At 44.1% G+C, this 12,546-nt stretch overlaps 1 protein-coding gene across 1 annotated transcript in view; it reads right to left on the bottom strand.

The window, feature by feature from the left end:
• Positions 1 to 910: 910 nt before the first annotated feature.
• METAP1 (methionyl aminopeptidase 1) overlaps positions 911 to 12,546 on the bottom strand; it is a 42,431-nt gene continuing 30,795 nt past the window's right edge. Inside the window, exons 9-11 of the mRNA XM_006274431.4 lie at positions 7,536 to 7,679; positions 5,488 to 5,553; positions 911 to 2,877 (exon numbers count right to left, since the gene is read on the bottom strand). Coding sequence (XP_006274493.2) covers positions 2,705 to 2,877; positions 5,488 to 5,553; positions 7,536 to 7,679 — 383 coding nt within the window. The 3' untranslated portion in view covers positions 911 to 2,704. The remainder of the gene's footprint in view (positions 2,878 to 5,487; positions 5,554 to 7,535; positions 7,680 to 12,546) is intronic.

The raw sequence follows: 12,546 nt of genomic DNA, 5'->3' as shown, positions 1-12,546 counted from the left end.
CTGTGGGTCATAACCCAAAAGTGGGTCGCAAGAATATATGAAAGGGCTGCAAACTTTAAAAATGGATTCTCCTTTAAAGGAGAAAAACATGGGAAACGGGCTTTTTCCCTGCAGGCTGGCAGAGCTGCAGCCTGCGAGGGGCTGCTTGGGGTCCTCCATGTCTCTGCCCCACACATTGGAGAGCTAAGACCTGGGGGCAGCGGGCAGTAGGTTGGGAGTGAGGGGCACTGGCTCGGGACTGGCCACTAGTGTTTAAAAATGGGTCCTGGTACAAAAATGGTTGAGAATGTTAGGAGACGACACAAACACCTAATTGTTCTAGCAAAACCATTATAGGTGGAAATTTTTATAAGATTGGAAGTAGATTATTTCCAAAGCTTTGCACACACAGAATCTAGCTTGCATGTGTAAGCAAAATCTATAACTAGGTATGTTTGAAAATCAACTAGAAACTGCAAAATACGCAGTCAGATTTGAAAAAAATCCAAGAGAAACAATTAATTACTCTGCCCTTCAGACAGCTTTGCTATCCAATGATTAAAGCAATATGTTTTGGGCTGCCTATGCTAAAAAGCTTGCACTGGTCAATGTGGGGTGGGGGGAGGGGGTGGAACCCAGTTTTCAAACCAGATTGACGATAGGTTAACAAATCAGTAAATGATTGGTTTAAACATCACTGATTTACATATAATTTTAAAATGAGTTAAGTTCAAAGTGTGGCTAGCCCACAGAGATGCTATATCATGAAAATGTGGCCTCCATTCAGTACAGCTGCAACTTTTATTTTATATGCCAAGAAAAAGGGGGAGGGAGGGGGGAGTGGAAATCAAGCTTCAAGCGTACCCATCTCTCTCTCTCACACATGAGAAGAAATCTACCAATTTTAAATGATTGATATCGTGGGCAAATCTCTGGGATAGCCATCCAGACTTTTAATCTCCTCATAATTTTACATATGCAGCATTCAACACGGGCAATTCCACTCAAGTACTGCAGTCCATTTACTTACACTCTCTCTCTCTCTCTCTCTCTCTCTGTGCCATTTCAGGTCATTTTTACTGTATCATTAAAAATTATAAATGTAATGAAAATGTTATCACAATGGTATCTTACAGCAAAAAAAAAAGGTCCAAGGCACTCCAGGAATCGAAGACATTTCCTGGTAAGTTTGGTGTTTAGTCATGCCCAAGATGGGTCCGTGTCTATACAGAACAAGCCCTCACATTCTACCAGTGCCAATAAGAGTTCAGAGCACTCAGTAGCTTGTAAGATCAAGCCCTATGGGACAAGAAGTCACAAGACACCTAGCAAAATGTGCATTTTATGCCCATGATTTTATGATTTGATTTGTCTTCATTGGTTTAATTTTTTTTTTTTTTTTTGCATTACAGTGGTATAAGGAAAACTGCAAGTGAAATCATTTTCATTACCAATTCAGAAAATAAAAATCTCAACAGACAACAAAGATTGAGAGGACCAAGAGCTTGAGGCTAACTCAACCCCACAGTTCTTGAAGTGATATCTTACAGGTCAGGATCATACCAAATTAGAAGAATGGGATGCCACAGAACTGGCCACTCTATACCCAGTTGTAGGGCATAGGCATTGAGTTTCCAAGGCTGCCTACCCACACGTTTTCAAACAACATGAAATTCACTTAAAAAAAAATTTTAATTAAAAAAATACCCTAACACAGCAGCAGTATAGAAGATGTTTCCTATTTACTCAAACATTTAAGCATTCTTTTCAGGCAGTTTTCATTTGTCTTGCTGTAATGTCCTGCACCTTGCAATTCCCATCCCATAGCTACTCTGGATCTGTTTAGGAAACGTGAATCAGTTAAAATACACTGGAGCCTGCAAATCATGTTTTCGTTTGGTTATTTGTTTCATTCCTTTCCCAACTTGGGTCTGAAACAGCAGTTTCACAGTGAACTTCCAGAGTACCATACTCTGCTAACCACTACTCCTCAGAGGGGCAACTCTTTTGGGGAAACAAATACAAAATAGTATTTTAGTGATCTCCCAGCATGGAACCAGCATTAACAATTTCCAGCAAGAGGAAGTAAATCCCACCAAAAGCACATGGCATCATCTATAGTCACAATCACAGCAGAGGTAACAACATAGAGATGGGACAGAGCTAAAATGTAAACTACTCTTGGCAATTTGCATTTTCTTGAGTATATCTTTCCCCTATCTCAGGTCATAAACAAAACAAGGCCCAGCCTGTGAGAACAGTGTTTGCAGAAGTAGCTAAGCAGGTCTTTGGAATAGAAATCTTTAAAATCCCAGGTGCCGCGCACACACTAATAAAGGCAGGGCACACTGAAGAAATGGAGATACCTGGATACCCAAAACATCAAGTCCCCAGTGTGAAAGAAACCTGCATTTTCCAGCTAGTATCATGAGAGTGATAGAAGCAACTGCAGGCCTGATTAGAAGAAAGGTGCTAAAGAGGCAACTGAAGAAAAACAAACAAAATACAGTATGAGTGTCTTGGGTAGGAGGGAAGCGGAAAAAAATGTAAATTCTTTTCTGCTTATTGACACTGGGTCAAGTTCTTCAAAATATACACCAAATGCTGTATTCTGCTCTTATCTACAGTCAATGAGAACAAAACAAGTGATAAAATCCCCCTCTATCCAGTACGCTCAGTAAAATGCATAGTACAGAAATAAAAAGATCCTCCAGCTCAGTCTAAACTAACACTGGGACATGAAGTGAGGACGAGTGCTATCCAACCGCCGAGTTAAGATGTCACAGCCAGTATCTGTGACCAGAAGTGTGTGCTCAAACTGGGCAGATCTTTTTCCATCTCTTGTCACCGCAGTCCAGCCATCAGGCCACGTTTCATCTTGCCAATCTTGCCACCCACCTAAAAAAAAAAAAAAAAAAATCACCACAAAAATTGAAGACTGTTCATGGATGTTCTATTTTTGTCTTGTCTGTTCTTATATTTATTAGAAAAAAATTAAAAAATCATACAGAAGTATGCTAAGGACTATCACTACATCACTTCTTAAATTAATCCCTTCTTGCCACCATACTAACAGTGACTGCTATAAATAGAAATGCAAGTGTACTTTCAATCGGAAAAATATATGAAGGACAATAAATCAAAATGGCTCTTCAAACCCATTCTTCCCTCCAGTTACTGCACTCTTTCAGAGCTTATTCACAGTAGCAACCTCATCCTGTGATCCACAGCACTGAGTCCATGGGCTGTGTATACAAATCTGACTGGTAAGAAAAAAAGTGTTCTTTAGCTGTATCTAATTGTAGAGCATCTCTTTATTTTATTGAACTGTCTTTAAAAGCAATATCAACCTTGACTAAATAAATACATTAATGAAACTTTCCCTCCCTACCTATTCACTTTCCTTCTGCATTCTGGTAATACTGGTCATACTCACCATCATCTTGTGAAATTTTCCTACACTGTCTTATTCTGGATATTGCCAATGACACTGCCCCACCCTCCTATATTTGGAAGACTGCCACTCTTCCCTCCATATCCCTCTTTCTCCTTGCTAGTAGTGGATCATCTCCTCACTGCCCACTCTTCCCATCTCATCTTGGCCCTGACAAGTCCTGCTCCCTGGAACAGGAAGAAAGAAGCACCAGTTTCCCAGAACCTACTCCATCAGTGGTAAGCAGCAGCCCAGCAGAGGGTGGGGATCCCTGCAGGGCTCCAGCAACAGGAACAGGGTGTGAAAGGAGGAAAAAAGAAAGAGAAATCAGGTTCCTGCAGGGTTCAGTAAGGACTGGAGGTTGGAAAAGTGCTTCTTCAGAACCCTCACAGGTAGGTGCAAAGCATTACTGCTAGAAAAGGTAGGAAGGGCATGGGAAGTAGCCTGAGTCTGGTTGGACGCAGGCTCCTTCACCAGCTCTGCCAGCCCTTCAGACAGGGCCGGATTAACGCATAGGCAAACTAGGCACGTGCATAGGGCCCTGAGCTGCAAGGGGGCCCAAGTTCTTCCGGTCCAGTGGCACAAATAGCCCTGTCTGCCTCCCTTCCCTTCGCTTCCCTTCACCTCCCCCACCCCTCTACTGGCCTCACCACTGCGGCGGCTACTCCCGAGCAGTGGCTCTGAGCCAGTGTTGCCAAGTTTGCATATACTAAGCAGAGTTGGGCTTCTTTTTTTAAAAAGTTTCTTTGATTTTTAGTCACAGGTTGCAGTTTTTGGGGCATTTTTTTTTTTTTTTTAGGGGTTGCTTATTTTGGGTTTTTCTGCAATACAGTGGTTCCCAAACTGTAGGTCCTGGTTGCAGAAACAAGATGGGGTTGCAGAAGGACCCAGCCCAGCCAGCATGCAGCTTTCAGGTGGGGCTGCTGCTGCTGCCCCAAGGACCTGCATGCCTTCCCCAGCCTCTGGCTTCTTCTGGGCACCAAGTAGGGAAAGGGCAGGTGGGAGAGGTTCCCACTGGGCAGGAGTTTGGAGCCCATGCCCAGGGGCCAGCAGGAACACGAAGCTCAGGTGGGCAGGGTGTGGATGTGGGGACCCCTCCACTCACCCCCCCACATGGCACAGCCCCAACCGCCAGCAGCAGTATCCAGCCTTGGGGCACTCATGGCCCATGTAGGCCTGGGTGCAGCTCCAGCCATAGCTGTATGGTGGGAGCGAGCAAGAAGCATAGGCTGCCAGCTGCCCCTCTCATGCCAGGCTCCCTGTAGTACACATGCATCTCCACACTACCAGGGAAAGCCTGGAGCTGGCTGCCTTCCCCACCCCCTGCCATGCAAGTCCCAGGAAGCAGGGGGCATCCAGGGGAAGGCAGCTGGCTCCAGCCCCCACCGCTTCCCCCAGTAGTGCAGAGCTGTACGTGGGCTGCACAGAGCCCAGTGCAAGGGAGGCAGGCAGCAGGGCTGCACTCTTTGCCACCGCTGTGCAGTGCTGGCCAGAGCCACGTGTCATGGGGGGGGCTGGTGCCTGCGCAGGCCCCAAGGGCAGCCACCATTGGTGGCGGGGGCCGTGCGCAATGGGGAGGAGCGTGTGGAGGGTGGGGTCTCCACATATACACCCCAACATGCCCTACTACCCCCACACCCACACCCCATCACACATACCTCCCCCACCCCCATTCCCCTCTCTGAAATGTCCTGGGCTTGTTTTTAAAGGCAGTGCTGCTTCCCCCCCCCCCGAACTTGGCAACACTGCTCCAAGCCCTGCTCCCCACAAGCAGCAGTGCCAGGGTGGGGAAGGGGGTCTTGATAGCCCAGAGCCTATGAGCATGTTTGTCCAGGGCCCACTAAAGGGTTAATCCAACCCTGCCTTCAGAGCTGCCACTACTAGGAAGCGGTTAGTAAGATCCCCAAGTAAACTGTACACAAGGAACTACAGCCTGGAGGAAAGAACCTCAGAAGTCAGATCTAGCCCATGGTCCATATACCTGATACCCCTAGTACAGAGGAAGTTCTGCAACAAGAAGTGACACATTTTTAAAACCCAGATCCTCCCTGTCTCTCTCTATGCTTAGCACTTACCTTCACAGATCATTGGTTCAATTGTAAACACATGACCAGGCTTCATTACTCCAACTGCCTTATTTTCTGAAAAGAAATTAACATGTAAGTTATAAGGGAAAAGCTTATCTTGGAGTAAGAATGAATCCCAGTGAGGGACAGATTGCAAAGTCAGAACATGTTGAATAAGACCCTTCAATTAACCCATTTTATTCAAAATTATGCTTTCCTTAACAGCATAACATGCCATCTTTCTCATCTTCTCTCTTGCTCAAATGTAATTTTTACTGGCAATTACCTGCTGTCTGCCCTGGAACGCAGATCTCATTCCTTTCAAGTAATGGTGGAAAGCAAAAGTAACAGCTCATGTGGAGTAATATTTTTAAAAAAGGTATTCAAATAAGGCTTAAAGGCCTTTTGATTTGTTTCCATCATTGCTCATACTCCCTTCTCCAAGCAAGTAGCCATGTGGGATAGGATTTAGATAATCCTGTAGTTCAACCTCAATTTATGAAAGAGACAAACAGTTCCTTTGTGACCCCTTACTTTCCACAGTAAACATTCTGCTACCAATTATTTTTGCATTACATTTTAATCAGCTGAAGAAGAATGGTAGAAATTTTCAGAGAAATCTAAGGATTTAGATATCATCCTCTAAAACTAAATGTACTAAATGCTAAATTCTAGTAGCGGATGTGTGTGTCTGTATCATGTCCCAGTTTTCCTCTTATCTAATTCAGAAGAAAATCTGCAGACTTGAGAGAGAGAAGTAGGCTTTTTTGCCTTTAAAAAAAAAATCAGTTAAGGCAGAAAATAGCTGTTCACTTCACTCTTTCTTCCTTAAAATTTTCCTTTAAAAATCTCCCAGGCCCTTTCTTTTTGTTTCTGTCACTGGGCTAAGATTAACGGAAAATAAACATTTCCTTCCTTCAAATGGAGCTTGCTTATTACCTCACTCAAAAAAAGCAGCTCATGGTCCCTAATACCCAGGAAGGATGCAGTTATTCCTTTTCTGGGTTTGCCTTTTAGGTAGCATAATATACCCCCTCTATTGCAGAGGCTGTGTACTTTTTTACAGAGGGAAAAAAAAACCTAAAACATCATTTTTTTTTTTTAAATGGTAAGTGGTCACCCTCAGGAATGACTAGAGCAATAACCAATGCTTGTTATGCTGAAATCCAAGGCCTCAACCATTGTGTATTTAAGAAAACTTGCCAAGATTTGGGGAGTTGAAGGCTTTTGGCAGCTCTAGATAAGAAAAGGTCACATCTGAGGAGCTTAAAGCATGGAGTGAGCTGGAGCTGCTTGTTACTGGAAAAGTGGATGTTCTGTGACCTTTGCATACCTCCCTCAATTACTCACTGATCTTTCAGCTTCTCCTCAGTCTTACTTCGACTCTTCCTCTTATCTTTTTTATGATCCTAAGGCCACTGGCTAGCACTTGTTTTTTTCAAAACCAAGCCAAGCTGTGCCACACCCAGACATCCTTCCTTTTCACTGTATTCTTGCATCACTATCTTATCTTCCAAAGTCCACACCACCAAGATCTCACAAGTTTAAATGAGAAAAAAAAGCAGCACACTGGGATCCAGAACAGATACAGCTGTAGCAGCTGCCTAAACTTAATGTTCAGCTCTTCTTCATCAAGTAGTAAGTGGTGTATTGCCTGAAGCAATTCTTATTTATTTCTGACAAGGATGTTCAGCTCAACCTCTCTATTAATGAATGCAGTATAACCAGTGTTATCAATACCAAATATCCAAGAGAAGAAAACCCCGTAAAAATCAAAGTCACTAGGAATTGTCATGCAGTAATCTAGCACTAATCCAGCATAATTAGGGTTCATTCTCTAAACTAGAAGCACATTGGCTCAGCTCTTTCATAAAGCATTTTAAAAGACAAGCTCCAAAAACAAACAAACAAACAAAAAAATATTCTACCAGCACAAAAATCCTGAAGGGCTGTCAAGCAACGTGTATGATTTCAGTACAAGATAAACAAAAGTAGATCACGCTCACTCATGACTGGGCCTGCTGTAACTGATAGCAGGCACTTGGGCAAATACTCACTGGCATAATGTGGCACATTGGGGGCAGTATGGAAAAGCTTATGGATGCCATGCCCGCAGTAGCTCCGAACAACTGAAAACCCATTGGCTTGGGCATGTTTCTGAATGATGTTTCCCAGTTCTCTATACCGAACACCAGGTTTCACTGCAAGACAAGACAAATGTTTTTAAAAAACAGGCTTCCTTCAATGTATCCCTACCCTCAACTTAGTAAAGGAAGAAGTCACCAGCTCCAGTGAAGGCTATACATCAGTCATAGCTAAGTTGTCCATCTACTCTTTTTTTTTTTTTTTTTTTTGAATAAGCAGCCTCCGCCACCATGTTGTCATTTAATTTTATTCAACAGGAGCTGACCTATGCAAGCGAGCTCAGGCACCTAAGAAGGTGGGAGAGCGAAAAGACAAAAAAAGGGTGCATTTTCTCTTTTATCAATCAGCCAGAGGAGAAGGAAGGGGGGGGGAAGAGAGGAAAAAAAAAAAAATCAGAAAAACAGACCCTTCCCAAAAACATGATTCTTCTACTCATGCCTAATCAAAGTTCATGACTTAAAAAGACGTGGAATTTGAAAAATAGTCAATTAAAAAGCGATTAAATTGCCACGGATATTTTGTGGGTTTGCAAATCACATTTTAAAAATGCCTCCCTCTCCATTGTGTGGCTCTCTCAAGAAAACAATCAGGAGAAATGGATGATACACAAAGTAAACGAAAAAGATTAAATGTGGGTCTGTATGCAAGCTGTTATACTACGAAGCAAGCATTTATATGCAGAGCATCATTTTTAACTTAACTCCATCTCTTTAGCAAGTCATCTGAGGCCAAGCAAACAAAAATGCTTCAGAGTAATTATTCTCAGCATTTAAAAATGAAACAGCCGCCATAAGAGATATGATATACCATATATCAAGAACTAAAACTCCATGACAAAAATTGTGGGCTTACAAAAATAAAATCTAGATGCTGTTTTGAGAGCATGTATGCCCACTGGCTCCTCCAATATATACTATATATCTACAGGAGATATGCACAGTTTGACAAAGCAGTGCCATTTTAGGAAGGTAAACAAGATTTAACAGTTGAGAGCTGATGTGAAACAAGACACTGGGTACATTTTCTACTAGTTAAGTAGGCATAGTGAAGCTAATGCAACAGCATCCATTTACACCCACAGTCAATTTGGCCCATTATTGGGACACTGTTCTAATGAAAAAGACTACATGTAAAGCAGGGAGGGGAGGAGCCACGGGAAAAGCCAAACTGTTTTTCAGTGCTAGTTCCTGACAGCCAAGTTGGGAAGATCAAGTCCTTCAGCAGTCACAGGAAGCAAGCAATCCTGATATCAGTTCCCTTGTCCACTTTTTAAGACCTCTCTCTTCACTCCAAAAAAAGTTCCCATTGGCATTACTCCCACACTTGTGGTTCCTAATTAAAATGAAACAGATTCCAGCCCTTCAGGCGTAGTGTACAACAGAGGCTATGGAGCCAGAATCTCAAGCAGTGTAAATAATACAGCTGGTATAAAGTACAATTTACATCAACTGACCAACTTCTATAGGTATCCAGGAAATACTCAGACTCCTGTAAAACCTAAGCAAAATTGTTACTACTACCAATTTTTAAAAGTTACATTCAGAATTACAACCTCATTAAAATACACCCATTATCTCTATAGTTTATGAAACAAAGATAGAGCATGAAAGATCAGTTTGATGACAGATCTCATATCATATTTCCCAAGAAATGAAAGTACATGAGAAGATACGAGATTTTTTGATTTAGCTCTGGAAATGGAAATCTTTATTCTATACTTATCCTACACAAAGACTATAAAACTAGTATTACAATCAAAATATTAATAAAGGAGGGGAGGGAATATATAATCATTGCCCACAGCACTACTTTATAGCACATAAAAAACTACTTTATCGTTATGTAAAAAGTATGGCAGTTTTTATCCATGTGGGTTGTCATCTCTTATACGCACATCTTAATGTAATATCAAGGGTGGGCAATTATTTAGGCTGGAAGGCCATTTACTGAGTTGTTTTAGTGAACTGTTGAGGGCTGCATGCACACACATGCATGTGCTCCCCAACTCTGTTAGCTCTGGGTGGGCCAGCACCTGCTGGCTGCATCCACAACTGGGGGAGCAGGGGATGGAGCCTGGCTATGGGCCTCTGCACTGTCCTGCCCCATCAGAGCTCCTGGCATGCGCGTGCACCCTCCTCTGCCACCCCACAGCTCCAAGGAGCCCTGGTGGTGGGGCAGGACAGGACAGTGCGGAGACCCACAAACAGGCTCCGTTCCCCTCCCCCCATGGGCAGGGGATGGATGAGCCACACAGGGGTTGGAAACAGCTCACCTGCCTACCCAGCACCGTGGAGCAACCAGAGCCAGGAGCCACCTGCCAGCAGAGGCTGAAGACCAAGCGCAGCTTCCTCAAGGCCTGCAGGGCCAGACTCCATCTCCCAGACACCAAAGGAGATGCTGGGTGGAAGCAGCCCCACACACCCAGCAGTGCACAACAGGCACTGGGCAAGCCATGCTTGGGCCCCTGCCTCTGAGGGCAGGTGGCACAGGCAGCAGCTCCAGCCTCTGCTGGCAGTCCCCTGTGGCACCTGGGAGATGGGGTCCAGCCCTGCTGGCCCCAGCCAGGCCAGACTCCATCTCCCAGGCTGACGCACAGCGCAGGGCAGGCAGGGCTGTTTCTGCCCACAGTCCCCTGTACTGCCAGCAGAGGCTGGAGCTGCCACCCACACTGTCCACCAGCAGAGGCAGGGGCCCAAGCATGTCTCATGCACGGCCTGCCACGTGCTGCCGCCACCTGCACTACCAGCCTATGGGTCAGATAAAAATCAATTGGCAGGCAGGATCCAGCCTGCCAATCCCATGGACCATATTTCACCCAGATATCAGTAACTTAATAACTGAATTTTAGGCAACTAAAGAGTATTCATTTAGCTCTAACTATTCAAATACTTGAAGTCTGCATATTCAGGATATAATACCTTATTTACCCAAATCCAAGAGGACCCTGGATTTAAGACAAACCCTCCAATTAGATTCTATACATGGAACATTTAAAGATTTGTTATAATTTTCCATGTACAGAACCTAATTATTAAGCATCTCAAATTTGTCCCCACCACCACTGCAGCAGGGAAGGCAGTACCAGGTGAAGCAGGCGGGGAGCAGTTGGGGACAGGCAATGCAAAGGCACAAGTGATAGGGATGGCAGGAAGCTTACCCTCTGCTGAACACCCCCCCCCCCCTTACCATCCCCTTTTGCCTGCCCCCTACTGTCACTTACGTTGTTTTGGCACCATCCCCCACTGAAACCTGAGGCATTCAGCACAGCCCCAGCCCAGCCCCAAAGCAACGGCATAAAGCCAGCACTGCTGCTCCAGGGTCAGGCTGGGGCCGTGCTTCATGCTCCAAGCTGCAGCAGAGATGGAGCCTGACAGGACTGAGGGGGGCAGGGACCTGAGGCTGTGAGGGGGAGAGACAGGGGGTACAGAGGTGGCTGAGGTAGCGGGGCAAGCAGCAGTTGCAGCTCTTGCCCCAACCCAGGGCCAGAGCCAAAGTCTGTCCCACTGCTTCCTCGTACTCAATTCCAAGACAAAGGACTTCCCTCCCAATGTTACGTGTTGGGGGGAACTTCATCTTGGAATTATGTACCTATAGTACTTTAATTCATAGGGGTCCTGATCCATATCCCAGTGAACTGAACAGAACTCTTTCCAGTCAATTCACTGGATAAAGTTTCACTATACCAAGAACTGTATAGCAAAATCCCATAGCAAATATGAATGTTTTCAAAGGGATTTTTTGTTTGCTTGTTTTAAAGTAAAGACTGACAATATATTTCTCCAGGAACAAGATTTAATTAACACTATCCACCTAAACCTCTGCTTATAAAAGCCATCTAGGATCTTATACACAGTATATTAATACAGAAAGGTGCAGGTGCAATGGAAGCATGAACAGACATAGCTTTAAGGCATCTAGCAAGGGTTACAAAGTAGGGAAGATATGGGCACACTGACTAGCAACTACAGCATAAGCCCTCCCCCAGGACCCCAGATACAAATTCTGATTGCCAGGCTATGATAAACCTTGCACTGTCACATCTTTGCTACCATGATTACCTACCTAACAAGCCTGAAGCTAACAGCGATAGATAGATATATATCTATAGGACAGAAAGAATGTAGCACAGGTGTACTACAGTAGCACCATGCTTTGGCTGGGCAGACACACTTGTTCATACTCTATTTACAGGACCAGAATAACAATTGGAGAATTCTTAGAGTTATTAATTTAGAACAGGGACTGTCCAACTTCTAAGTGGCTGCGCTGCCCAAACCCCACCCTAAGCTGACAGGCTGCAGACCCCCAGGCCACAGGCTCCCACAACACCACAGTCTGTGCTACAGTTCTCAACCCCACTCCCAGAGACAGAGGCAGGAAGTGAAAGCTGGAGGGGGAGCCTGGAGATGCTGGCTGCTGCTGCAACCAGAGCAATGGGGAGAGCAATAGCCAGATGGGAGTTTGGGGGCTGCAAAATTAACCCCTTGCAGGTACCAGATGAACAGCCCTGATTAAAGATTTTTTTTTTTTTTTAATTTCAAATGTTTCAAGTAATGCTTCGTATTCACATCTGATTTAACAATATTTTAAAAATTAGAATGAATACCCCACCTGGTTTACCCAAACTGTGTGTGCACACGTACGCATTCTAGATTGTGAGGAACTCCACACCCAACAGATGTTGTGTGTGGATCAGGAATCAGCTCAGAATCAATTATCATCATTTTTTTCCCTTTCAATACTCATTTGAAATAAATGCTGCAACAACCACAAAGCTAAAATAAAGAATATGAAAGAATGACTTCATTCCACAAGGGTGTATTTTACTAGCAACATCCATGGAATTACAGCTGATGCAGAACTGTAGTCAATAGTATTAGTTCAAACCTAAGAGTTCTAATATGAAAACTAATGTAGCATGAA

Source organism: Alligator mississippiensis, chromosome 2 (assembly GCF_030867095.1).
Source record: "Alligator mississippiensis isolate rAllMis1 chromosome 2, rAllMis1, whole genome shotgun sequence".
In the NCBI taxonomy this organism is placed as follows: Eukaryota; Metazoa; Chordata; order Crocodylia; family Alligatoridae; genus Alligator; species Alligator mississippiensis.
Note: the sequence above shows the minus strand (reverse complement) of the source record. Positions and strands in the feature narration are given on the sequence as shown.